General features: G+C 43.3%; 1 protein-coding gene across 4 annotated transcripts in view; it reads left to right on the top strand.

The window, feature by feature from the left end:
* The first annotated feature begins 22325 nt into the window (after window positions 1-22325).
* The window catches only part of LOC123732983 (nuclear protein MDM1), a 29931-nt gene continuing 25724 nt past the window's right edge, over window positions 22326-26532 (top strand). For 3 of the 4 annotated variants that reach the window (XM_045712325.1, XM_045712329.1, XM_045712326.1), the window contains exons 1-2: window positions 22326-22444; window positions 25282-25387. In XM_045712325.1, the coding sequence (XP_045568281.1) occupies window positions 22427-22444; window positions 25282-25387 (124 nt within the window). In that variant the 5' untranslated portion in view covers window positions 22326-22426. Of the gene's footprint in view, window positions 22445-22508; window positions 22676-25281; window positions 25388-26532 lie in introns of those variants that run through there. The other variant, XM_045712330.1, reaches the window with a different exon arrangement.

Here is a 26532-nt window from a genome sequence, read left to right as displayed (position 1 = left end):
CAGTGTAGGCTCCTCTCTCTCTCTGTCTATTATTAGGCTGAAGACAGTGTAGGCTCCTCTCTCTCTCTATCTATTATTAGGCTGAAGACAGTGTAGGCTCCTCTCTCTCTCTGTCTATTATTAGGCTGAAGACAGTGTAGGCTCTCTCTCTCTCTGTCTATTATTAGGCTGAAGACAGTGTAGGCTCCTCTCTCTCTCTATCTATTATTAGGCTGAAGACAGTGTAGGCTCCTCTCTCTCTTCTATTATTAGGCTGAAGACAGTGTAGGCTCCTCTCTCTCTCTATCTATTATTAGGCTGAAGACAGTGTAGGCTCCTCTCTCTCTCTATCTATTATTAGGCTGAAGACAGTGTAGGCTCCTCTCTCTCTCTGTCTATTATTAGGCTGAAGACAGTGTAGGCTCCTCTCTCTCTCTATCTATTATTAGGCTGAAGACAGTGTAGGCTCCTCTCTCTCTATCTATTATTAGGCTGAAGACAGTGTAGGCTCCTCTCTCTCTCTGTCTATTATTAGGCTGAAGACAGTGTAGGCTCCTCTCTCTCTCTATCTATTATTAGGCTGAAGACAGTGTAGGCTCCTCTCTCTCTCTATTATTAGGCTGAAGACAGTGTAGGCTCCTCTCTCTCTGTCTATTATTAGGCTGAAGACAGTGTAGGCTCCTCTCTCTCTCTATCTATTATTAGGCTGAAGACAGTGTAGGCTCCTCTCTCTCTCTGTCTATTATTAGGCTGAAGACAGTGTAGGCTCCTCTCTCTGTCTATTATTAGGCTGAAGACAGTGTAGGCTCCTCTCTCTCTCTGTCTATTATTAGGCTGAAGACAGTGTAGGCACCTCTCTCTGTCTGTTATTAGGCTGAAGACAGTGTAGGCTCCTCTCTCTCACTATCTATTATTAGGCTGAAGACAGTGTAGGCACCTCTCTCTCTCTCTGTCTATTATTAGGCTGAAGACAGTGTAGGCTCCTCTCTCTCTGTCTATTATTAGGCTGAAGACAGTGTAGGCTCCTCTCTCTCTCTCTGTCTATTATTAGGCTGAAGACAGTGTAGGCTCCTCTCTCTCTCTCTGTCTATTATTAGGCTGAAGACAGTGTAGGCTCCTCTCTCTCTCTATCTATTATTAGGCTGAAGACAGTGTAGGCTCCTCTCTCTCTCTGTCTATTATTAGGCTGAAGACAGTGTAGGCTCCTCTCTCTCTGTCTATTATTAGGCTGAAGACAGTGTAGGCTCCTCTCTCTCTCTCTGTCTATTATTAGGCTGAAGACAGTGTAGGCTCCTCTCTCTCTCTGTCTATTATTAGGCTGAAGACAGTGTAGGCTCCTCTCTCTCACTATCTATTATTAGGCTGAAGACAGTGTAGGCACCTCTCTCTGTCTATTATTAGGCTGAAGACAGTGTAGGCTCCCCTCTCTCTGTCTATTATTAGGCTGAAGACAGTGTAGGCTCCTCTCTCTCTCTATCTATTATTAGGCTGAAGACAGTGTAGGCTCCTCTCTCTGTCTATTATTAGGCTGAAGACAGTGTCGGCTCCTCTCTCTGTCTATTATTAGGCTGAAGACAGTGTAGGCTCCTCTCTCTCTCTATCTATTATTAGGCTGAAGACAGTGTTGGCTCTCTCTCTCTCTCTATCTATTATTAGGCTGAAGACAGTGTAGGCTCCTCTCTCTCTCTCTGTCTATTATTAGGCTGAAGACAGTGTAGGCTCCTCTCTCTCTCTATCTATTATTAGGCTGAAGACAGTGTAGGCTCCTCTCTCTCTCTGTCTATTATTAGGCTGAAGACAGTGTAGGCTCTTCTCTCTCTCTGTCTATTATTAGGCTGAAGACAGTGTAGGCTCCTCTCTCTCTATCTATTATTAGGCTGAAGACAGTGTAGGCTCCTCTCTCTCTCTATTATTAGGCTGAAGACAGTGTAGGCTCCTCTCTCTCTGTCTATTATTAGGCTGAAGACAGTGTAGGCTCCTCTCTCTCTCTATCTATTATTAGGCTGAAGACAGTGTAGGCTCCTCTCTCTCTCTATCTATTATTAGGCTGAAGACAGTGTAGGCTCCTCTCTCTCTGTCTATTATTAGGCTGAAGACAGTGTAGGCTCCTCTCTCTCTATCTATTATTAGGCTGAAGACAGTGTAGGCTCCTCTCTCTCTCTATCTATTATTAGGCTGAAGACAGTGTAGGCTCCTCTCTCTCACTATCTATTATTAGGCTGAAGACAGTGTAGGCACCTCTCTCTCGTCTGTTATTAGGCTGAAGACAGTGTAGGCTCCTCTCTCTCTCTGTCTATTATTAGGCTGAAGACAGTGTAGGCTCCCTCTCTCTCTATCTATTATTAGGCTGAAGACAGTGTAGGCTCCTCTCTCTCTCTGTCTATTATTAGGCTGAAGACAGTGTAGGCTCCTCTCTCTCTGTCTATTATTAGGCTGAAGACAGTGTAGGCTCCTCTCTCTCTCTCTGTCTATTATTAGGCTGAAGACAGTGTAGGCTCCTCTCTCTCTCTATCTATTATTAGGCTGAAGACAGTGTAGTCTCCTCTCTCTCTCTGTCTATTATTAGGCTGAAGACAGTGTAGGCTCCTCTCTCTCTGTCTATTATTAGGCTGAAGACAGTGTAGGCTCCTCTCTCTCTCTATCTATTATTAGGCTGAAGACAGTGTTGGCTCCTCTCTCTCTCTCTATCTATTATTAGGCTGAAGACAGTGTAGACTCCTCTCTCTCTCTATCTATTATTAGGCTGAAGACAGTGTAGACTCCTCTCTCTCTCTATCTATTATTAGGCTGAAGACAGTGTAGGCTCCTCTCTCTCTCTATCTATTATTAGGCTGAAGACAGTGTAGGCTCCTCTCTCTCTATCTATTATTAGGCTGAAGACAGTGTAGGCTCCTCTCTCTCTATCTATTATTAGGCTGAAGACAGTGTAGACTCTCTCTCTCTGTCTATTATTTGGCTGAAGACAGTGTAGGCTCCTCTCTCTCTCTCTGTCTATTATTAGGCTGAAGACAGTGTAGTCTCCTCTCTCTCCCTGTCTATTATTAGGCTGAAGACAGTGTAGACTCTCTCTCTCTGTCTATTATTTGGCTGAAGACAGTGTAGGCTCCTCTCTCTCTCTGTCTATTATTAGGCTGAAGACAGTGTAGTCTCCTCTCTCTCCCTGTCTATTATTAGGCTGAAGACAGTGTAGGCTCCTCTCTCTCTGTCTATTATTAGGCTGAAGACAGTGTAGGCTCCTCTCTCTCTCTGTCTATTATTAGGCTGAAGACAGTGTAGGCTCCTCTCTCTCTCTCTGTCTATTATTAGGCTGAAGACAGTGTAGGCTCCTCTCTCTCTCTGTCTATTATTAGGCTGAAGACATTGTAGGCTCCTCTCTCTCACTATCTATTATTAGGCTGAAGACAGTGTAGGCACCTCTCTCTGTCTATTATTAGGCTGAAGACAGTGTAGGCTCCTCTCTCTCTCTGTCTATTATTAGGCTGAAGACAGTGTAGGCTCCTCTCTCTCTCTATCTATTATTAGGCTGAAGACAGTGTAGGCTCCTCTCTCTGTCTATTATTAGGCTGAAGACAGTGTAGGCTCCTCTCTCTCTCTATCTATTATTAGGCTGAAGACAGTGTAGGCTCCTCTCTCTCTGTCTATTATTAGGCTGAAGACAGTGTCGGCTCCTCTCTCTGTCTATTATTAGGCTGAAGACAGTGTAGGCTCCTCTCTCTCTCTATCTATTATTAGGCTGAAGACAGTGTAGACTCCTCTCTCTCTCTATCTATTATTAGGCTGAAGACAGTGTAGGCTCCTCTCTCTCTCTCTGTCTATTATTATGCTGAAGACAGTGTAGGCTCCTCTCTCTCTCTATCTATTATTAGGCTGAAGACAGTGTAGGCTCCTCTCTCTCTCTGTCTATTATTAGGCTGAAGACAGTGTAGGCTCTCTCTCTCTCTGTCTATTATTAGGCTGAAGACAGTGTAGGCTCCTCTCTCTCTTCTATTATTAGGCTGAAGACAGTGTAGGCTCCTCTCTCTCTCTATTATTAGGCTGAAGACAGTGTAGGCTCCTCTCTCTCTGTCTATTATTAGGCTGAAGACAGTGTAGGCTCCTCTCTCTCTCTATCTATTATTAGGCTGAAGACAGTGTAGGCTCCTCTCTCTCTCTATCTATTATTAGGCTGAAGACAGTGTAGGCTCCTCTCTCTCTCTATCTATTATTAGGCTGAAGACAGTGTAGGCTCCTCTCTCTCTCTGTCTATTATTAGGCTGAAGACAGTGTAGGCTCCTCTCTCTCTCTGTCTATTATTAGGCTGAAGACAGTGTAGGCTCCTCTCTCTCTCTCTGTCTATTATTAGGCTGAAGACAGTGTAGGCTCCTCTCTCTCTCTGTCTATTATTAGGCTGAAGACAGTGTAGGCTCCTCTCTCTCATATCTATTATTAGGCTGAAGACAGTGTAGGCACCTCTCTCTCTGTCTATTATTAGGCTGAAGACAGTGTAGGCTCCTCTCTCTGTCTATTATTAGGCTGAAGACAGTGTAGGCTCCTCTCTCTCTCTATCTATTATTAGGCTGAAGACAGTGTAGGCTCCTCTCTCTGTCTATTATTAGGCTGAAGACAGTGTCGGCTCCTCTCTCTGTCTATTATTAGGCTGAAGACAGTGTAGGCTCCTCTCTCTCTCTCTATCTATTATTAGGCTGAAGACAGTGTAGGCTCCTCTCTCTCTCTCTGTCTATTATTATGCTGAAGACAGTGTAGGCTCCTCTCTCTCTCTATCTATTATTAGGCTGAAGACAGTGTAGGCTCCTCTCTCTCTCTGTCTATTATTAGGCTGAAGACAGTGTAGGCGCCTCTCTCTCTCTATCTATTATTAGGCTGAAGACAGTGTAGGCTCCTCTCTCTGTCTATTATTAGGCTGAAGACAGTGTAGGCTCTTCTCTCTCTCTGTCTATTATTAGGCTGAAGACAGTGTAGGCTCCTCTCTCTCTCTATCTATTATTAGGCTGAAGACAGTGTAGGCTCCTCTCTCTCTCTATTATTAGGCTGAAGACAGTGTAGGCTCCTCTCTCTCTGTCTATTATTAGGCTGAAGACAGTGTAGGCTCCTCTCTCTCTCTATCTATTATTAGGCTGAAGACAGTGTAGGCTCCTCTCTCTCTCTGTCTATTATTAGGCTGAAGACAGTGTAGGCTGCTCTCTCTGTCTATTATTAGGCTGAAGACAGTGTAGGCTCCTCTCTCTCTATCTATTATTAGGCTGAAGACAGTGTAGGCTCCTCTCTCTCTCTATCTATTATTAGGCTGAAGACAGTGTAGGCTCCTCTCTCTCTCTGTCTATTATTAGGCTGAAGACAGTGTAGGCTCCTCTCTCTCTCTATCTATTATTAGGCTGAAGACAGTGTAGGCTCCTCTCTCTCTCTGTCTATTATTAGGCTGAAGACAGTGTAGGCTCCTCTCTCTCTGTCTATTATTAGGCTGAAGACAGTGTAGGCTCCTCTCTCTCTCTCTGTCTATTATTAGGCTGAAGACAGTGTAGGCTCCTCTCTCTCTCTATCTATTATTAGGCTGAAGACAGTGTAGTCTCCTCTCTCTCTCTGTCTATTATTAGGCTGAAGACAGTGTAGGCTCCTCTCTCTCTGTCTATTATTAGGCTGAAGACAGTGTAGGCTCCTCTCTCTCTCTATCTATTATTAGGCTGAAGACAGTGTTGGCTCCTCTCTCTCTCTCATCTATTATTAGGCTGAAGACAGTGTAGACTCCTCTCTCTCTCTATCTATTATTAGGCTGAAGACAGCGTAGACTCCTCTCTCTCTCTATCTATTATTAGGCTGAAGACAGTGTAGGCTCCTCTCTCTCTCTATCTATTATTAGGCTGAAGACAGTGTAGGCTCCTCTCTCTCTCTATCTATTATTAGGCTGAAGACAGTGTAGGCTCCTCTCTCTCTCTCTATTATTAGGCTGAAGACAGTGTAGACTCTCTCTCTCTGTCTATTATTAGGCTGAAGACAGTGTAGGCTCCTCTCTCTCTCTGTCTATTATTAGGCTGAAGACAGTGTAGGCTCCTCTCTCTCTCTATCTATTATTAGGCTGAAGACAGTGTAGTCTCCTCTCTCTCTCTGTCTATTATTAGGCTGAAGACAGTGTAGGCTCCTCTCTCTCTGTCTATTATTAGGCTGAAGACAGTGTAGGCTCCTCTCTCTCTCTGTCTATTATTAGGCTGAAGACAGTGTAGGCTCCTCTCTCTCTCTCTGTCTATTATTAGGCTGAAGACAGTGTAGGCTCCTCTCTCTCTGTCTATTATTAGGCTGAAGACAGTGTAGGCTCCTCTCTCTCACTATCTATTATTAGGCTGAAGACAGTGTAGGCACCTCTCTCTGTCTATTATTAGGCTGAAGACAGTGTAGGCTCCTCTCTCTGTCTATTATTAGGCTGAAGACAGTGTAGGCTCCTCTCTCTCTCTATCTATTATTAGGCTGAAGACAGTGTAGGCTCCTCTCTCTGTCTATTATTAGGCTGAAGACAGTGTCGGCTCCTCTCTCTGTCTATTATTAGGCTGAAGACAGTGTAGGCTCCTCTCTCTCTCTATCTATTATTAGGCTGAAGACAGTGTAGGCTCCTCTCTCTCTCTATCTATTATTAGGCTGAAGACAGTGTAGGCTCCTCTCTCTCTCTCTGTCTATTATTATGCTGAAGACAGTGTAGGCTCCTCTCTCTCTCTATCTATTATTAGGCTGAAGACAGTGTAGGCTCCTCTCTCTCTCTGTCTATTATTAGGCTGAAGACAGTGTAGGCTCTTCTCTCTCTCTGTCTATTATTAGGCTGAAGACAGTGTAGGCTCCTCTCTCTCTCTATCTATTATTAGGCTGAAGACAGTGTAGGCTCCTCTCTCTCTGTCTATTATTAGGCTGAAGACAGTGTAGGCTCTTCTCTCTCTCTGTCTATTATTAGGCTGAAGACAGTGTAGGCTCCTCTCTCTCTCTATCTATTATTAGGCTGAAGACAGTGTAGGCTCCTCTCTCTCTCTGTCTATTATTAGGCTGAAGACAGTGTAGGCTCCTCTCTCTCTGTCTATTATTAGGCTGAAGACAGTGTAGGCTCCTCTCTCTCTCTGTCTATTATTAGGCTGAAGACAGTGTAGGCTCCTCTCTCTCTCTATCTATTATTAGGCTGAAGACAGTGTAGTCTCCTCTCTCTCTCTGTCTATTATTAGGCTGAAGACAGTGTAGGCTCCTCTCTCTCTGTCTATTATTAGGCTGAAGACAGTGTAGGCTCCTCTCTCTCTCTGTCTATTATTAGGCTGAAGACAGTGTAGGCTCCTCTCTCTCTCTGTCTATTATTAGGCTGAAGACAGTGTAGGCTCCTCTCTCTCTCTGTCTATTATTAGGCTGAAGACAGTGTAGGCTCCTCTCTCTCACTATCTATTATTAGGCTGAAGACAGTGTAGGCACCTCTCTCTGTCTATTATTAGGCTGAAGACAGTGTAGGCTCCTCTCTCTGTCTATTATTAGGCTGAAGACAGTGTAGGCTCCTCTCTCTCTCTATCTATTATTAGGCTGAAGACAGTGTAGGCTCTCTCTCTCTCTGTCTATTATTAGGCTGAAGACAGTGTAGGCTCCTCTCTCTCTCTATCTATTATTAGGCTGAAGACAGTGTAGGCTCCTCTCTCTCTCTGTCTATTATTAGGCTGAAGACAGTGTAGGCTCCTCTCTCTCTGTCTATTATTAGGCTGAAGACAGTGTAGGCTCCTCTCTCTCACTATCTATTATTAGGCTGAAGACAGTGTAGGCACCTCTCTCTGTCTATTATTAGGCTGAAGACAGTGTAGGCTCCTCTCTCTGTCTATTATTAGGCTGAAGACAGTGTAGGCTCCTCTCTCTCTGTCTATTATTAGGCTGAAGACAGTGTAGGCTCCTCTCTCTCTGTCTATTATTAGGCTGAAGACAGTGTAGGCTCCTCTCTCTCTCTGTCTATTATTAGGCTGAAGACAGTGTAGGCTCCTCTCTCTGTCTATTATTAGGCTGAAGACAGTGTAGGCTCCTCTCTCTCTCTATCTATTATTAGGCTGAAGACAGTGTAGGCTCCTCTCTCTGTCTATTATTAGGCTGAAGACAGTGTAGGCTCCTCTCTCTCTGTCTATTATTAGGCTGAAGACAGTGTAGGCTCCTCTCTCTCTCTGTCTATTATTAGGCTGAAGACAGTGTAGGCTCCTCTCTCTCTATCTATTATTAGGCTGAAGACAGTGTAGGCTCCTCTCTCTCTCTGTCTATTATTAGGCTGAAGACAGTGTAGGCTCCTCTCTCTCTCTGTCTATTATTAGGCTGAAGACAGTGTATGCTCCTCTCTCTCTCTGTCTATTATTAGGCTGAAGACAGTGTAGGCTCCTCTCTCTCTGTCTATTATTAGGCTGAAGACAGTGTAGGCTCCTCTCTCTCTATCTATTATTAGGCTGAAGACAGTGTAGGCTCCTCTCTCTCTATCTATTATTAGGCTGAAGACAGTGTAGGCTCCTCTCTCTCACTATCTATTATTAGGCTGAAGACAGTGTAGGCACCTCTCTCTGTCTGTTATTAGGCTGAAGACAGTGTAGGCTCCTCTCTCTCTCTATCTATTATTAGGCTGAAGACAGTGTAGGCTCCTCTCTCTCTCTGTCTATTATTAGGCTGAAGACAGTGTTGGCTCCTCTCTCTCTCTGTCTATTATTAGGCTGAAGACAGTGTAGGCTCCTCTCTCTCTCTGTCTATTATTAGGCTGAAGACAGTGTAGGCTCCTCTCTCTCTCTATCTATTATTAGGCTGAAGACAGTGTAGGCTCCTCTCTCTCTCTGTCTATTATTAGGCTGAAGACAGTGTAGGCTCCTCTCTCTCTGTCTATTATTAGGCTGAAGACAGTGTAGGCTCCTCTCTCTCTCTCTGTCTATTATTAGGCTGAAGACAGTGTAGGCTCCTCTCTCTCTCTATCTATTATTAGGCTGAAGACAGTGTAGTCTCCTCTCTCTCTCTGTCTATTATTAGGCTGAAGACAGTGTAGGCTCCTCTCTCTCTGTCTATTATTAGGCTGAAGACAGTGTAGGCTCCTCTCTCTCTCTGTCTATTATTAGGCTGAAGACAGTGTAGGCTCCTCTCTCTCTCTCTGTCTATTATTAGGCTGAAGACAGTGTAGGCTCCTCTCTCTCTCTGTCTATTATTAGGCTGAAGACATTGTAGGCTCCTCTCTCTCACTATCTATTATTAGGCTGAAGACAGTGTAGGCACCTCTCTCTGTCTATTATTAGGCTGAAGACAGTGTAGGCTCCTCTCTCTGTCTATTATTAGGCTGAAGACAGTGTAGGCTCCTCTCTCTCTCTATCTATTATTAGGCTGAAGACAGTGTAGGCTCCTCTCTCTCTCTATCTATTATTAGGCTGAAGACAGTGTAGGCTCCTCTCTCTGTCTATTATTAGGCTGAAGACAGTGTCGGCTCCTCTCTCTGTCTATTATTAGGCTGAAGACAGTGTAGGCTCCTCTCTCTCTCTATCTATTATTAGGCTGAAGACAGTGTAGGCTCCTCTCTCTCTCTCTGTCTATTATTATGCTGAAGACAGTGTAGGCTCCTCTCTCTCTCTATCTATTATTAGGCTGAAGACAGTGTAGGCTCCTCTCTCTCTCTGTCTATTATTAGGCTGAAGACAGTGTAGGCTCTTCTCTCTCTCTGTCTATTATTAGGCTGAAGACAGTGTAGGCTCCTCTCTCTCTCTATCTATTATTAGGCTGAAGACAGTGTAGGCTCCTCTCTCTCTCTATCTATTATTAGGCTGAAGACAGTGTAGTCTCCTCTCTCTCTCTGTCTATTATTAGGCTGAAGACAGTGTAGGCTCCTCTCTCTCTGTCTATTATTAGGCTGAAGACAGTGTAGGCTCCTCTCTCTCTCTGTCTATTATTAGGCTGAAGACAGTGTAGGATCCTCTCTCTCTCTGTCTATTATTAGGCTGAAGACAGTGTAGGCTCCTCTCTCTCTCTGTCTATTATTAGGCTGAAGACAGTGTAGGCTCCTCTCTCTCACTATCTATTATTAGGCTGAAGACAGTGTAGGCACCTCTCTCTGTCTATTATTAGGCTGAAGACAGTGTAGGCTCCTCTCTCTGTCTATTATTAGGCTGAAGACAGTGTAGGCTCCTCTCTCTCTCTATCTATTATTAGGCTGAAGACAGTGTAGGCTCCTCTCTCTGTCTATTATTAGGCTGAAGACAGTGTCGGCTCCTCTCTCTGTCTATTATTAGGCTGAAGACAGTGTAGGCTCCTCTCTCTCTCTATCTATTATTAGGCTGAAGACAGTGTAGGCTCCTCTCTCTCTCTATCTATTATTAGGCTGAAGACAGTGTAGGCTCCTCTCTCTCTCTCGTCTATTATTAGGCTGAAGACAGTGTAGGCTCCTCTCTCTCTCTATCTATTATTAGGCTGAAGACAGTGTAGGCTCCTCTCTCTCTCTGTCTATTATTAGGCTGAAGACAGTGTAGGCTCCTCTCTCTCTGTCTATTATTAGGCTGAAGACAGTGTAGGCTCTTCTCTCTCTCTGTCTATTATTAGGCTGAAGACAGTGTAGGCTCCTCTCTCTCTCTATCTATTATTAGGCTGAAGACAGTGTAGGCTCCTCTCTCTCTCTATTATTAGGCTGAAGACAGTGTAGGCTCCTCTCTCTCTGTCTATTATTAGGCTGAAGACAGTGTAGGCTCCTCTCTCTCTCTATCTATTATTAGGCTGAAGACAGTGTAGGCTCCTCTCTCTCTCTGTCTATTATTAGGCTGAAGACAGTGTAGGCTCCTCTCTCTGTCTATTATTAGGCTGAAGACAGTGTAGGCTCCTCTCTCTCTATCTATTATTAGGCTGAAGACAGTGTAGGCTCCTCTCTCTCTCTATCTATTATTAGGCTGAAGACAGTGTAGGCTCCTCTCTCTCACTATCTATTATTAGGCTGAAGACAGTGTAGGCACCTCTCTCTGTCTGTTATTAGGCTGAAGACAGTGTAGGCTCCTCTCTCTCTCTGTCTATTATTAGGCTGAAGACAGTGTAGGCTCCTCTCTCTCTCTATCTATTATTAGGCTGAAGACAGTGTAGGCTCCTCTCTCTCTCTGTCTATTATTAGGCTGAAGACAGTGTAGGCTCCTCTCTATCTCTCTGTCTATTATTAGGCTGAAGACAGTGTAGGCTCCTCTCTCTCTCTATCTATTATTAGGCTGAAGACAGTGTAGGCTCCTCTCTCTCTCTATCTATTATTAGGCTGAAGACAGTGTAGTCTCCTCTCTCTCTCTGTCTATTATTAGGCTGAAGACAGTGTAGGCTCCTCTCTCTCTGTCTATTATTAGGCTGAAGACAGTGTAGGCTCCTCTCTCTGTCTATTATTAGGCTGAAGACAGTGTAGGCTCCTCTCTCTCTATCTATTATTAGGCTGAAGACAGTGTTGGCTCCTCTCTCTCTCTATCTATTATTAGGCTGAAGACAGTGTAGACTCCTCTCTCTCTCTATCTATTATTAGGCTGAAGACAGTGTAGACTCCTCTCTCTCTCTATCTATTATTAGGCTGAAGACAGTGTAGGCTCCTCTCTCTCTCTATCTATTATTAGGCTGAAGACAGTGTAGGCTCCTCTCTCTCTCTATCTATTATTAGGCTGAAGACAGTGTAGGCTCCTCTCTCTCTCTATCTATTATTAGGCTGAAGACAGTGTAGACTCTCTCTCTCTGTCTATTATTTGGCTGAAGACAGTGTAGGCTCCTCTCTCTCTCTCTGTCTATTATTAGGCTGAAGACAGTGTAGGCTCCTCTCTCTCTCTATCTATTATTAGGCTGAAGACAGTGTAGTCTCCTCTCTCTCTCTGTCTATTATTAGGCTGAAGACAGTGTAGGCTCCTCTCTCTCTGTCTATTATTAGGCTGAAGACAGTGTAGGCTCCTCTCTCTCTCTGTCTATTATTAGGCTGAAGACAGTGTAGGCTCCTCTCTCTCTCTCTGTCTATTATTAGGCTGAAGACAGTGTAGGCTCCTCTCTCTCTATGTCTATTATTAGACTGAAGACAGTGTAGGCACCTCTCTCTGTCTATTATTAGGCTGAAGACAGTGTAGGCTCCTCTCTCTCTCTGTCTATTATTAGGCTGAAGACAGTGTAGGCTCCTCTCTCTCACTATCTATTATTAGGCTGAAGACAGTGTAGGCACCTCTCTCTGTCTATTATTAGGCTGAAGACAGTGTAGGCTCCTCTCTCTGTCTATTATTAGGCTGAAGACAGTGTAGGCTCCTCTCTCTCTCTATCTATTATTAGGCTGAAGACAGTGTAGGCTCCTCTCTCTCTATCTATTATTAGGCTGAAGACAGTGTAGGCTCCTCTCTCTCTCTATCTATTATTAGGCTGAAGACAGTGTAGGCTCCTCTCTCTCTCTGTCTATTATTAGGCTGAAGACAGTGTCGGCTCCTCTCTCTGTCTATTATTAGGCTGAAGACAGTGTAGGCTCCTCTCTCTCTCTATCTATTATTAGGCTGAAGACAGTGTAGGCTCCTCTCTCTCTCTATCTATTATTAGGCTGAAGACAGTGTAGGCTCCTCTCTCTCTCTGTCTATTATTATGCTGAAGACAGTGTAGGCTCCTCTCTCTCTCTATCTATTATTAGGCTGAAGACAGTGTAGGCTCCTCTCTCTCTCTGTCTATTATTAGGCTGAAGACAGTGTAGGCTCTTCTCTCTCTCTGTCTATTATTAGGCTGAAGACAGTGTAGGCTCCTCTCTCTCTCTGTCTATTATTAGGCTGAAGACAGTGTAGGCTCCTCTCTCTCTCTGTCTATTATTAGGCTGAAGACAGTGTAGGCTCTTCTCTCTCTCTGTCTATTATTAGGCTGAAGACAGTGTAGGCTCCTCTCTCTCTCTATCTATTATTAGGCTGAAGACAGTGTAGGCTCCTCTCTCTCTCTATCTATTATTAGGCTGAAGACAGTGTAGGCTCCTCTCTCTCTCTATTATTAGGCTGAAGACAGTGTAGGCTCCTCTCTCTCTGTCTATTATTAGGCTGAAGACAGTGTAGGCTCCTCTCTCTCTCTATCTATTATTAGGCTGAAGACAGTGTAGGCTCCTCTCTCTCTCTGTCTATTATTAGGCTGAAGACAGTGTAGGCTCCTCTCTCTGTCTATTATTAGGCTGAAGACAGTGTAGGCTCCTCTCTCTCTCTGTCTGTTATTAGGCTGAAGACAGTGTAGGCTCCTCTCTCTCTCTGTCTATTATTAGGCTGAAGACAGTGTAGGCTCCTCTGTCTCTCTATCTATTATTAGGCTGAAGACAGTGTAGGCTCCTCTCTCTCTCTGTCTATTATTAGGCTGAAGACAGTGTAGGCTCCTCTCTCTCTGTCTATTATTAGGCTGAAGACAGTGTAGGCTCCTCTCTCTCTCTCTGTCTATTATTAGGCTGAAGACAGTGTAGGCTCCTCTCTCTCTCTATCTATTATTAGGCTGAAGACAGTGTAGTCTCCTCTCTCTCTCTGTCTATTATTAGGCTGAAGACAGTGTAGGCTCCTCTCTCTCTGTCTATTATTAGGCTGAAGACAGTGTAGGCTCCTCTCTCTCTCTGTCTATTATTAGGCTGAAGACAGTGTAGGCTCCTCTCTCTCTCTGTCTATTATTAGGCTGAAGACAGTGTAGGCTCCTCTCTCTCTCTGTCTATTATTAGGCTGAAGACAGTGTAGGCTCCTCTCTCTCTATCTATTATTAGGCTGAAGACAGTGTAGGCACCTCTCTCTGTCTATTATTAGGCTGAAGACAGTGTAGGCTCCTCTCTCTCTGTCTATTATTAGGCTGAAGACAGTGTAGGCTCCTCTCTCTCTCTATCTATTATTAGGCTGAAGACAGTGTAGGCTCCTCTCTCTCTCTGTCTATTATTAGGCTGAAGACAGTGTAGGCTCCTCTCTCTCTCTATCTATTATTAGGCTGAAGACAGTGTAGGCTCCTCTCTCTCTCTGTCTATTATTAGGCTGAAGACAGTGTAGGCTCCTCTCTCTCTGTCTATTATTAGGCTGAAGACAGTGTAGGCTCCTCTCTCTCTCTATCTATTATTAGGCTGAAGACAGTGTAGGCACCTCTCTCTGTCTATTATTAGGCTGAAGACAGTGTAGGCTCCTCTCTCTGTCTATTATTAGGCTGAAGACAGTGTAGGCTCCTCTCTCTCTGTCTATTATTAGGCTGAAGACAGTGTAGGCTCCTCTCTCTCTGTCTATTATTAGGCTGAAGACAGTGTAGGCTCCTCTCTCTCTCTGTCTATTATTAGGCTGAAGACAGTGTAGGCTCCTCTCTCTCGTCTATTATTAGGCTGAAGACAGTGTACGCTCCTCTCTCTCTCTATCTATTATTAGGCTGAAGACAGTGTAGGCTCCTCTCTCTTGTCTATTATTAGGCTGAAGACAGTGTAGGCTCCTCTCTCTCTGTCTATTATTAGGCTGAAGACAGTGTAGGCTCCTCTCTCTCTCTGTCTATTATTAGGCTGAAGACAGTGTAGGCTCCTCTCTCTCTGTCTATTATTAGGCTGAAGACAGTGTAGGCTCCTCTCTCTCTCTGTCTATTATTAGGCTGAAGACAGTGTAGGCTCCTCTCTCTCTATCTATTATTAGGCTGAAGACAGTGTAGGCTCCTCTCTCTCTCTGTCTATTATTAGGCTGAAGACAGTGTAGGCTCCTCTCTCTCTCTGTCTATTATTAGGCTGAAGACAGTGTAGGCTCCTCTCTCTCTCTGTCTATTATTAGGCTGAAGACAGTGTATGCTCCTCTCTCTCTCTGTCTATTATTAGGCTGAAGACAGTGTAGGCTCCTCTCTCTCTGTCTATTATTAGGCTGAAGACAGTGTAGGCTCCTCTCTCTCTATCTATTATTAGGCTGAAGACAGTGTAGGCTCCTCTCTCTCTCTATCTATTATTAGGCTGAAGACAGTGTAGGCTACTCTCTCTCTCTGTCTATTATTAGGCTGAAGACAGTGTAGGCACCTCTCTCTGTCTGTTATTAGGCTGAAGACAGTGTAGGCTCCTCTCTCTCTCTGTCTATTATTAGGCTGAAGACAGTGTAGGCTCCTCTCTCTCTCTATCTATTATTAGGCTGAAGACAGTGTAGGCTCCTCTCTCTCTCTGTCTATTATTAGGCTGAAGACAGTGTAGGCTCCTCTCTCTCTGTCTATTATTAGGCTGAAGACAGTGTAGGCTCCTCTCTCTCTCTCTGTCTATTATTAGGCTGAAGACAGTGTAGGCTCCTCTCTCTCTCTATCTATTATTAGGCTGAAGACAGTGTAGGCTCCTCTCTCTCTCTGTCTATTATTAGGCTGAAGACAGTGTAGGCTCCTCTCTCTCTGTCTATTATTAGGCTGAAGACAGTGTAGGCTCCTCTCTCTCTCTATCTATTATTAGGCTGAAGACAGTGTTGGCTCCTCTCTCTCTCTCTATCTATTATTAGGCTGAAGACAGTGTAGACTCCTCTCTCTCTCTATCTATTATTAGGCTGAAGACAGTGTAGACTCCTCTCTCTCTATCTATTATTAGGCTGAAGACAGTGTAGGCTCCTCTCTCTCTCTATCTATTATTAGGCTGAAGACAGTGTAGGCTCCTCTCTCTCTCTATCTATTATTAGGCTGAAGACAGTGTAGGCTCCTCTCTCTCTCTCTATTATTAGGCTGAAGACAGTGTAGACTCTCTCTCTCTGTCTATTATTAGGCTGAAGACAGTGTAGGCTCCTCTCTCTCTCTGTCTATTATTAGGCTGAAGACAGTGTAGGCTCCTCTCTCTCTCTATCTATTATTAGGCTGAAGACAGTGTAGTCTCCTCTCTCTCTCTGTCTATTATTAGGCTGAAGACAGTGTAGGCTCCTCTCTCTCTGTCTATTATTAGGCTGAAGACAGTGTAGGCTCCTCTCTCTCTCTGTCTATTATTAGGCTGAAGACAGTGTAGGCTCCTCTCTCTCTCTCTGTCTATTATTAGGCTGAAGACAGTGTAGGCTCCTCTCTCTCTCTGTCTATTATTAGGCTGAAGACAGTGTAGGCTCCTCTCTCTCACTATCTATTATTAGGCTGAAGACAGTGTAGGCACCTCTCTCTGTCTATTATTAGGCTGAAGACAGTGTAGGCTCCTCTCTCTGTCTATTATTAGGCTGAAGACAGTGTAGGCTCCTCTCTCTCTCTATCTATTATTAGGCTGAAGACAGTGTAGGCTCCTCTCTCTGTCTATTATTAGGCTGAAGACAGTGTCGGCTCCTCTCTCTGTCTATTATTAGGCTGAAGACAGTGTAGGCTCCTCTCTCTCTCTATCTATTATTAGGCTGAAGACAGTGTAGGCTCCTCTCTCTCTCTCGTCTATTATTATGCTGAAGACAGTGTAGGCTCCTCTCTCTCTCTATCTATTATTAGGCTGAAGACAGTGTAGGCTCCTCTCTCTCTCTGTCTATTATTAGGCTGAAGACAGTGTAGGCTCTTCTCTCTCTCTGTCTATTATTAGGCTGAAGACAGTGTAGGCTCCTCTCTCTCTCTATCTATTATTAGGCTGAAGACAGTGTAGGCTCCTCTCTCTCTCTATTATTAGGCTGAAGACAGTGTAGGCTCCTCTCTCTCTGTCTATTATTAGGCTGAAGACAGTGTAGGCTCCTCTCTCTCTCTATCTATTATTAGGCTGAAGACAGTGTAGGCTCCTCTCTCTCTCTGTCTATTATTAGGCTGAAGACAGTGTAGGCTCCTCTCTCTGTCTATTATTAGGCTGAAGACAGTGTAGGCTCCTCTCTCTCTCTGTCTATTATTAGGCTGAAGACAGTGTAGGCTCCTCTCTCTCTCTATCTATTATTAGGCTGAAGACAGTGTAGGCTCCTCTCTCTCACTATCTATTATTAGGCTGAAGACAGTGTAGGCACCTCTCTCTGTTTGTTATTAGGCTGAAGACAGTGTAGGCTCCTCTCTCTCTCTGTCTATTATTAGGCTGAAGACAGTGTAGGCTCCTCTCTCTCTCTGTCTATTATTAGGCTGAAGACAGTGTAGGCTCCTCTCTCTCTGTCTATTATTAGGCTGAAGACAGTGTAGGCTCCTCTCTCTCTCTCTGTCTATTATTAGGCTGAAGACAGTGTAGGCTCCTCTCTCTCTCTATCTATTATTAGGCTGAAGACAGTGTAGTCTCCTCTCTCTCTCTGTCTATTATTAGGCTGAAGACAGTGTAGGCTCCTCTCTCTCTGTCTATTATTAGGCTGAAGACAGTGTAGGCTCCTCTCTCTCTCTGTCTATTATTAGGCTGAAGACAGTGTAGGCTCATCTCTCTCTCTCTGTCTATTATTAGGCTGAAGACAGTGTAGGCTCCTCTCTCTCTCTGTCTATTATTAGGCTGAAGACAGTGTAGGCTCCTCTCTCTCACTATCTATTATTAGGCTGAAGACAGTGTAGGCACCTCTCTCTGTCTATTATTAGGCTGAAGACAGTGTAGGCTCCTCTCTCTGTCTATTATTAGGCTGAAGACAGTGTAGGCTCCTCTCTCTCTCTATCTATTATTAGGCTGAAGACAGTGTAGGCTCCTCTCTCTCTCTGTCTATTATTAGGCTGAAGACAGTGTAGGCTGCTCTCTCTCTCTATCTATTATTAGGCTGAAGACAGTGTAGGCTCCTCTCTCTCTTGTCTATTATTAGGCTGAAGACAGTGTAGGCTCCTCTCTCTCTGTCTATTATTAGGCTGAAGACAGTGTAGGCACCTCTCTCTGTCTATTATTAGGCTGAAGACAGTGTAGGCTCCTCTCTCTGTCTATTATTAGGCTGAAGACAGTGTAGGCTCCTCTCTCTCTGTCTATTATTAGGCTGAAGACAGTGTAGGCTCCTCTCTCTCTGTCTATTATTAGGCTGAAGACAGTGTAGGCTCCTCTCTCTCTCTGTCTATTATTAGGCTGAAGACAGTGTAGGCTCCTCTCTCTCTATCTATTATTAGGCTGAAGACAGTGTAGGCTCCTCTCTCTCTCTGTCTATTATTAGGCTGAAGACAGTGTAGGCTCCTCTCTCTCTCTGTCTATTATTAGGCTGAAGACAGTGTAGGCTCCTCTCTCTCTCTGTCTATTATTAGGCTGAAGACAGTGTAGGCTCCTCTCTCTCTCTGTCTATTATTAGGCTGAAGACAGTGTAGGCTCCTCTCTCTCTCTGTCTATTATTAGGCTGAAGACAGTGTAGGCTCCTCTCTCTCTCTGTCTATTATTAGGCTGAAGACAGTGTAGGCTCCTCTCTCTCTGTCTATTATTAGGCTGAAGACAGTGTAGGCTCCTCTCTCTCTCTGTCTATTATTAGGCTGAAGACAGTGTAGACTCTCTCTCTCTGTCTATTATTAGGCTGAAGACAGTGTAGGCTCCTCTCTCTCTCTGTCTATTATTAGGCTGAAGACAGTGTAGGCTCCTCTCTCTCTCTATCTATTATTAGGCTGAAGACAGTGTAGGCTCCTCTCTCTCTCTGTCTATTATTAGGCTGAAGACAGTGTAGGCTCCTCTCTCTCTCTGTCTATTATTAGGCTGAAGACAGTGTAGGCTCCTCTCTCTATCTATCTATTATTAGGCTGAAGACAGTGTAGGCTCCTCTCTCTCTCTGTCTATTATTAGGCTGAAGACAGTGTAGGCTCCTCTCTCTCTCTGTCTATTATTAGGCTGAAGACAGTGTAGGCTCCTCTCTCTCTCTTTCTATTATTAGGCTGAAGACAGTGTAGGCTCCTCTCTCTGTCTATTATTAGGCTGAAGACAGTGTAGGCTCTCTCTCTCTCTCTGTCTATTATTAGGCTGAAGACAGTGTAGGCTCCTCTCTCTCTCTATCTATTATTAGGCTGAAGACAGTGTAGTCTCCTCTCTCTCTCTGTCTATTATTAGGCTGAAGACAGTGTAGGCTCCTCTCTCTCTGTCTATTATTAGGCTGAAGACAGTGTAGGCTCCTCTCTCTCTCTATCTATTATTAGGCTGAAGACAGTGTAGGCTCCTCTCTCTCTCTCTATCTATTATTAGGCTGAAGACAGTGTAGGCTCCTCTCTCTCTGTCTATTATTAGGCTGAAGACAGTGTAGGCTCCTCTCTCTCTCTTGTCTATTATTAGGCTGAAGACAGTGTAGGCTCCTCTCTCTCTCTATTATTAGGCTGAAGACAGTGTAGGCTCCTCTCTCTCTGTCTATTATTAGGCTGAAGACAGTGTAGGCTCCTCTCTCTCTCTATCTATTATTAGGCTGAAGACAGTGTAGGCTCCTCTCTCTCTGTCTATTATTAGGCTGAAGACAGTGTAGGCTCCTCTCTCTGTCTATTATTAGGCTGAAGACAGTGTAGGCTCCTCTCTCTCTATCTATTATTAGGCTGAAGACAGTGTAGGCTCCTCTCTCTCTCTATCTATTATTAGGCTGAAGACAGTGTAGGCTCCTCTCTCTCACTATCTATTATTAGGCTGAAGACAGTGTAGGCACCTCTCTCTCTCTCTATCTATTATTAGGCTGAAGACAGTGTAGGCTCCTCTCTCTCTCTATCTATTATTAGGCTGAAGACAGTGTAGGCTCCTCTCTCTCTCTATCTATTATTAGGCTGAAGACAGTGTAGGCTCCTCTCTCTCTCTGTCTATTATTAGGCTGAAGACAGTGTAGGCTCCTCTCTCTCTGTCTATTATTAGGCTGAAGACAGTGTAGGCTCCTCTCTCTCTCTCTGTCTATTATTAGGCTGAAGACAGTGTAGGCTCCTCTCTCTCTCTATCTATTATTAGGCTGAAGACAGTGTAGTCTCCTCTCTCTCTCTGTCTATTATTAGGCTGAAGACAGTGTAGGCTCCTCTCTCTCTGTCTATTATTAGGCTGAAGACAGTGTAGGCTCCTCTCTCTCTCTGTCTATTATTAGGCTGAAGACAGTGTAGGCTCCTCTCTCTCTGTCTATTATTAGGCTGAAGACAGTGTAGGCTCCTCTCTCTCTCTCTGTCTATTATTAGGCTGAAGACAGTGTAGGCTCCTCTCTCTCTCTATCTATTATTAGGCTGAAGACAGTGTAGTCTCCTCTCTCTCTCTGTCTATTATTAGGCTGAAGACAGTGTAGGCTCCTCTCTCTCTGTCTATTATTAGGCTGAAGACAGTGTAGGCTCCTCTCTCTCTCTGTCTATTATTAGGCTGAAGACAGTGTAGGCTCCTCTCTCTCTGTCTATTATTAGGCTGAAGACAGTGTAGGCTCCTCTCTCTCTCTGTCTATTATTATGCTGAAGACAGTGTAGACTCTCTGTCTCTGTCTATTATTAGGCTGAAGACAGTGTAGGCTCCTCTCTCTCTCTGTTTATTATTAGGCTGAAGACAGTGTAGGCTCCTCTCTCTCTCTATCTATTATTAGGCTGAAGACAGTGTAGGCTCCTCTCTCTCTCTGTCTATTATTAGGCTGAAGACAGTGTAGGCTCCTCTATCTCTCTATCTATTATTAGGCTGAAGACAGTGTAGGCTCCTCTCTCTCTCTATCTATTATTAGGCTGAAGACAGTGTAGGCTCCTCTCTCTCTCTGTCTATTATTAGGCTGAAGACAGTGTAGGCTCCTCTCTCTCTCTGTCTATTATTAGGCTGAAGACAGTGTAGGCTCCTCTCTCTCTCTTTCTATTATTAGGCTGAAGACAGTGTAGGCTCCTCTCTCTGTCTATTATTAGGCTGAAGACAGTGTAGGCTCCTCTCTCTCTCTGTCTATTATTAGGCTGAAGACAGTGTAGGCTCCTCTCTCTCTCTATCTATTATTAGGCTGAAGACAGTGTAGGCTCCTCTCTCTCTGTCTATTATTAGGCTGAAGACAGTGTAGGCTCCTCTCTCTCTCTGTCTATTATTAGGCTGAAGACAGTGTAGGCTCCTCTCTCTCTGTCTATTATTAGGCTGAAGACAGTGTAGGCTCCTCTCTCTCTATCTATTATTAGGCTGAAGACAGTGTAGGCTCCTCTCTCTCTCTCTATTATTAGGCTGAAGACAGTGTAGGCTCCTCTCTCTCTCTGTCTATTATTAGGCTGAAGACAGTGTAGGCTCCTCTCTCTCTCTATCTATTATTAGGCTGAAGACAGTGTAGGCTCCTCTCTCTCTCTGTCTATTATTAGGCTGAAGACAGTGTAGGCTCCTCTCTCTGTCTATTATTAGGCTGAAGACAGTGTAGGCTCCTCTCTCTGTCTATTATTAGGCTGAAGACAGTGTAGGCTCCTCTCTCTGTCTATTATTAGGCTGAAGACAGTGTAGGCTCCTCTCTCTCTGTCTATTATTAGGCTGAAGACAGTGTAGGCTCCTCTCTCTCTCTATCTATTATTAGGCTGAAGACAGTGTAGGCTCCTCTCTCTCTCTGTCTATTATTAGGCTGAAGACAGTGTAGGCTCCTCTCTCTCTCTGTCTATTATTAGGCTGAAGACAGTGTAGGCTCCTCTCTCTCTCTGTCTATTATTAGGCTGAAGACAGTGTAGGCTCCTCTCTCTCTTTCTATTATTAGGCTGAAGACAGTGTAGGCTCCTCTCTCTCTGTCTATTATTAGGCTGAAGACAGTGTAGGCTCCTCTCTCTCTGTCTATTATTAGGCTGAAGACAGTGTAGGCTCCTCTCTCTCTCTGTCTATTATTAGGCTGAAGACAGTGTAGGCTCCTCACTCTCTCTGTCTATTATTAGGCTGAAGACAGTGTAGGCTCCTCTCTCTCTCTGTCTATTATTAGGCTGAAGACAGTGTAGGCTCCTCTCTCTCGCTTTGTTCTTAACTGACTTGCCTAGTTAAATAAAGGTAACATTTTTTTTTATATACGTGAACTGAACTGTCGTTTTAATATGGTGAAACTATTCCTTATCAAATATTTTTTTTCAAAAGAAACATTGAACATCTAATAGTCAAATCATATAGTGTAAAAGCAGGAGAGCTGGTTCTACTCCTTTTGGTCATTTTCTGCTGTTTTGTGGAGGAAAACTGAACGGGTCGAGTGTAACACGTCAACCCTGTTACCCAATGTTTTTGTGAAGCTTGCATTCAATTGCCACTCCCTGAATCACACAACAAGCTTCCATTCCCTCTGTCACAAGGGGATTCATGACTGATTTAAGATGAAAACGTCAAAAAATAACAAGGTTGGTTAATTAAGAGCCCATAAAACAGCAGCCATCCTCACCGGCGCCATATCAGTCCATAGATGGTGTGAAGTTGTCCAAGTGCATGTCCATGACACAACATGGACATCTAGCAAAAGTCCATATTCTATTATATTATATTATATTATATTATATTATATTATATTGTGGTGGAAATGAAGACGGGAGGAAAATGTGTCACTAGTTGAAGCATAGCTATGACACATGGCGACCACTCTAAATTACAACAGGTATGATCACGCATGCGCAGCTCGATGGACGCCGCAGCTCGTTGCCAGGGAAACCTCGCAGAAGTAACTTCAACTTTCAACAATAACAGCTAGCTGGAAAACACAGACACACTTCTCCCAAACGCCTGCAGAACTTTATCAACAAAAAATAAATAAAAATGCCAGTACATTTCAAGGTAAAGAAATGTACTTTTCATTGAACGAGTGCAATAGAAATGCAGCTCTTGGCTTTGGTTAGCGCAGTGTTTTCAACACGACGTCGAGTATCTACGTCACCGCTTGAGTGAGGAGAAGAGGTTTCGATTGATACAGAAATGGAAACATTGTTTCATTCGCACAAATAAATGTTAGTTTACTAACATCGTGCATTGCGATTACATCGGATAAACCATCTTCGACGATTGCAGGTATAGCTAGCTAGACGGGGAAAGAAATCCCACTTCCAAGGTGTCGGTTATTAGCTTGGTTAGCTAAGTGTTTACTAACACGTTACAATGGTCTAAAGCGGATAAGCTAACGTCAACTAGCTGCCAGTGGCTAACAGTGGCTATGTCGTGTTTTTATTGATAAATAGAGAGACTTAGTAACGCGCATGTTCTAGGCTTCAAATAAATAAATCAACTGCATGACATAGTAAAGGGCAATAGAGGATTTGTTTAATATGGTTTATTGCGTTAGTATGATGAATCAGCCTGGATAAAGACAGTACAGTATGGTTTATTGCCTTAGTATGATGAATCAGCCTGGATAAAGACAGTACAGTATGGTTTATGGCGTTAGTATGATGAATCAGCCTGGATAAAGACAGTACAGTATGGTTTATTGCCTTAGTATGATGAATCAGCCTGGATAAAGACAGTACAGTATGGTTTATTGCCTTAGTATGATGAATCAGCCTGGATAAAGACAGTACAGTATGGTTTATGGCGTTAGTATGATGAATCAGCCTGGATAAAGACAGTACAGTATGGTTTATTGCCTTAGTATGATGAATCAGCCTGGATAAAGACAGTACAGTATGGTTTATTGCGTTAGTATGATTAATCAGCCTAGATAAAGACAGTACAGTATGGTTTATTGCGTTAGTATGATGAATCAGCCTGGATAAAGACAGTACAGTATGGTTTATTGCGTTAGTATGATTAATCAGCCTAGATAAAGACAGTACAGTATGGTTTATTGCGTTAGTATGATGAATCAGCCTGGATAAAGACAGTACAGTATGGTTTATTGCGTTAGTATGATGAATCAGCCTAGATAAAGACAGTACAGTATGGTTTATGGCGTTAGTATGATGAATCAGCCTAGATAAAGACAGTACAGTATGGTTTATTGCGTTAGTATGATGAATCAGCCTAGATAAAGACAGTACAGTATGGTTTATGGCGTTAGTATAATGAATCAGCCTGGATAAAGACAGTACAGTATGGTTTATTGCGTTAGTATGATGAATCAGCCTAGATAAAGACAGTACAGTATGGTTTATGGCGTTAGTATGTTGAATCAGCCTGGATAAAGACAGTACAGTATGGTTTATGGCGTTAGTATGATGAATCAGCCTGGATAAAGACAGTACAGTATGGTTTATTGCGTTAGTATGATGAATCAGCCTAGATAAAGACAGTACAGTATGGTTTATGGCGTTAGTATGATGAATCAGCCTAGAGAAAGACAGTACAGTATGGTTTATGGCGTTAGTATGATGAATCAGCCTAGATAAAGACAGTACAGTATGGTTTATTGCGTTAGTATGATGAATCAGCCTGGATAAAGACAGTACAGTATGGTTTATTGCGTTAGTATGATGAATCAGCCTGGATAAAGACAGTACAGTATGGTTTATTGCGTTAGTATGATGAATCAGCCTGGATAAAGACAGTACAGTATGGTTTATTTGCGTTAGTATGATGAATCAGCCTAGATAAAGACAGTACAGTATGGTTTATGGCGTTAGTATGATGAATCAGCCTAGATAAAGACAGTACAGTATGGTTTATGGCATTAGTATGATGAATCAGCCTGGATAAAGACAGTACAGTATGGTTTATGGCGTTAGTATGATGAATCAGCCTAGATAAAGACAGTACAGTATGGTTTATGGCGTTAGTATGATGAATCAGCCTGGATAAAGACAGTACAGTATGGTTTATGGCGTTAGTATGATGAATCAGCCTAGATAAAGACAGTACAGTATGGTTTATGGCGTTAGTATGATGAATCAGCCTGGATAAAGACAGTACAGTATGGTTTATGGCGTTAGTATGATGAATCAGCCTAGATAAAGACAGTACAGTATGGTTTATTGCGTTAGTATGATGAATCAGCCTAGATAAAGACAGTACAGTATGGTTTATGGCGTTAGTATGATGAATCAGCCTGGATAAAGACAGTACAGTATGGTTTATGGCGTTAGTATGATGAATCAGCCTAGATAAAGACAGTACAGTATGGTTTATGGCGTTAGTATGATGAATCAGCCTGGATAAAGACAGTACAGTATGGTTTATGGCGTTAGTATGATTAATCAGCCTAGATAAAGACAGTACAGTATGGTTTATGGCGTTAGTATGATGAATCAGCCTGGATAAAGACAGTACAGTATGGTTTATGGCGTTAGTATGATGAATCAGCTTAGATAAAGACAGTACAGTATGGTTTATTGCGTTAGTATGTTGAATCAGCCTAGATAAAGACAGTACAGTATGGTTTATGGCGTTAGTATGATGAATCAGCCTGTATGGTTTAGAAACTGAGGCCTATACAGCTGCTAACTTGCTAGATATGCTGTAGCTGCAATCTCAGTTCACAGATTTACTTCAAACAAATGGAGCCAATCTGTTTCCTAGGCAACATCTGACCAACCCAAATCATGCAAATGTTTGTACATGCATGATGCTTACAGTTCTTTTAAAAGGCATGCTATTTGCTAAATATATCCCACTTAAACACTATAGTAAGTAATGTATTCCTATGCTATTTCCTAATGTTTGGATTGTCACACTCACGTGCACAGGGCATCAGTGAGTACAAGAAGAAATTTAAACACCGGGTAGCGCGCTCCAGAAGCGCCTCTCCTCAGCGACGGATGCCCTTAGCTGGACTTCGATCTGACCAGATGGGTAAGATTTATTTATTTATTTATTGATTGATTGATTGATATAGACCCTTTTCCAGTACACGACACACTGACGTCACGCACAGATGCCCGTGACTCTTGGCTGCATGAAAAAAAGCTGTCGCCATCTGCGCCAATTCAACATAGCCTGAATTTAAGTTTTTATTACTTCTAAACAAAATAACTTTTTGGGGTTCTCATACGCTTACAATGATGTTTTGATTCTTGCCTGAACAGTCACTAAGATTATATTTGGATGTGAACTTTGCAAATGCAGCAGTTGTTGGCTAGAATGCTAACGCTCATTGACATACTGTAGGCTGTAGCAAAAGCTCTCCTAAGAGCCATTTTACTGGTTGAAGTTCAAGTGTTTAAAAAATATATATATAATGCAGTCGAATTTGCGATGATGACACACACATTATATTAAGCAGGACATTCATACAAGCCTTAAAATCAAGTTATAATCCAAAAGTAGTCTGAAATGCACTCATAAGCAACATGTAAAGAGAGGTGTTTTTTTGTGTGTGTTCTGTCACCAACTTGCGTGTATCGCCCTTCCTGCGGCAATGTTTGCAAAAACAGAAAGGGGTCTATATGACCCGGTAACAGTATAATATGCCAAGTTAACATATCAAGCATCATTCATATTCCTGTCCTGCATCTTCGTCTTTAAAGCACTGAGCCCAGCTCTACTATTCTTCTACTATTTACATTTTAGTCATAGTGAGTGCCTACATTTACATACTGGTCTTCAGTGGGAATAGAACCCACAACCCTGGGCTTTGTAAGCACCATGCTCTACCACCTGAGCCACATGGTCAATCATCCATATTACACCAGGTATCAGTAGAGACACTATCATCTCTCCTTCTATCATCCATATTACACCAGGTATCAGTAGAGACACTATCATCTCTCCTTCTATCATCCATATTACACCAGGTATCAGTAGAGACACTATCATCTCTCCTTCTATCATCCATATTACACCAGGTATCAGTAGAGACACTATCATCTCTCCTTCTATCATCCATATTACACCAGGTATCAGTAGAGACACTATCATCTCTCCTTCTATCATCCATATTACACCAGGTATCAGTAGACACTATCATCTCTCCTTCTATCATCCATATTACACCAGGT

The sequence above is a fragment of the Salmo salar genome, unplaced genomic scaffold (assembly GCF_905237065.1).
Source record: "Salmo salar unplaced genomic scaffold, Ssal_v3.1, whole genome shotgun sequence".
Taxonomy (NCBI): domain Eukaryota; kingdom Metazoa; phylum Chordata; class Actinopteri; order Salmoniformes; family Salmonidae; genus Salmo; species Salmo salar.
This window is presented reverse-complemented; position numbering and strand designations above follow the sequence as displayed.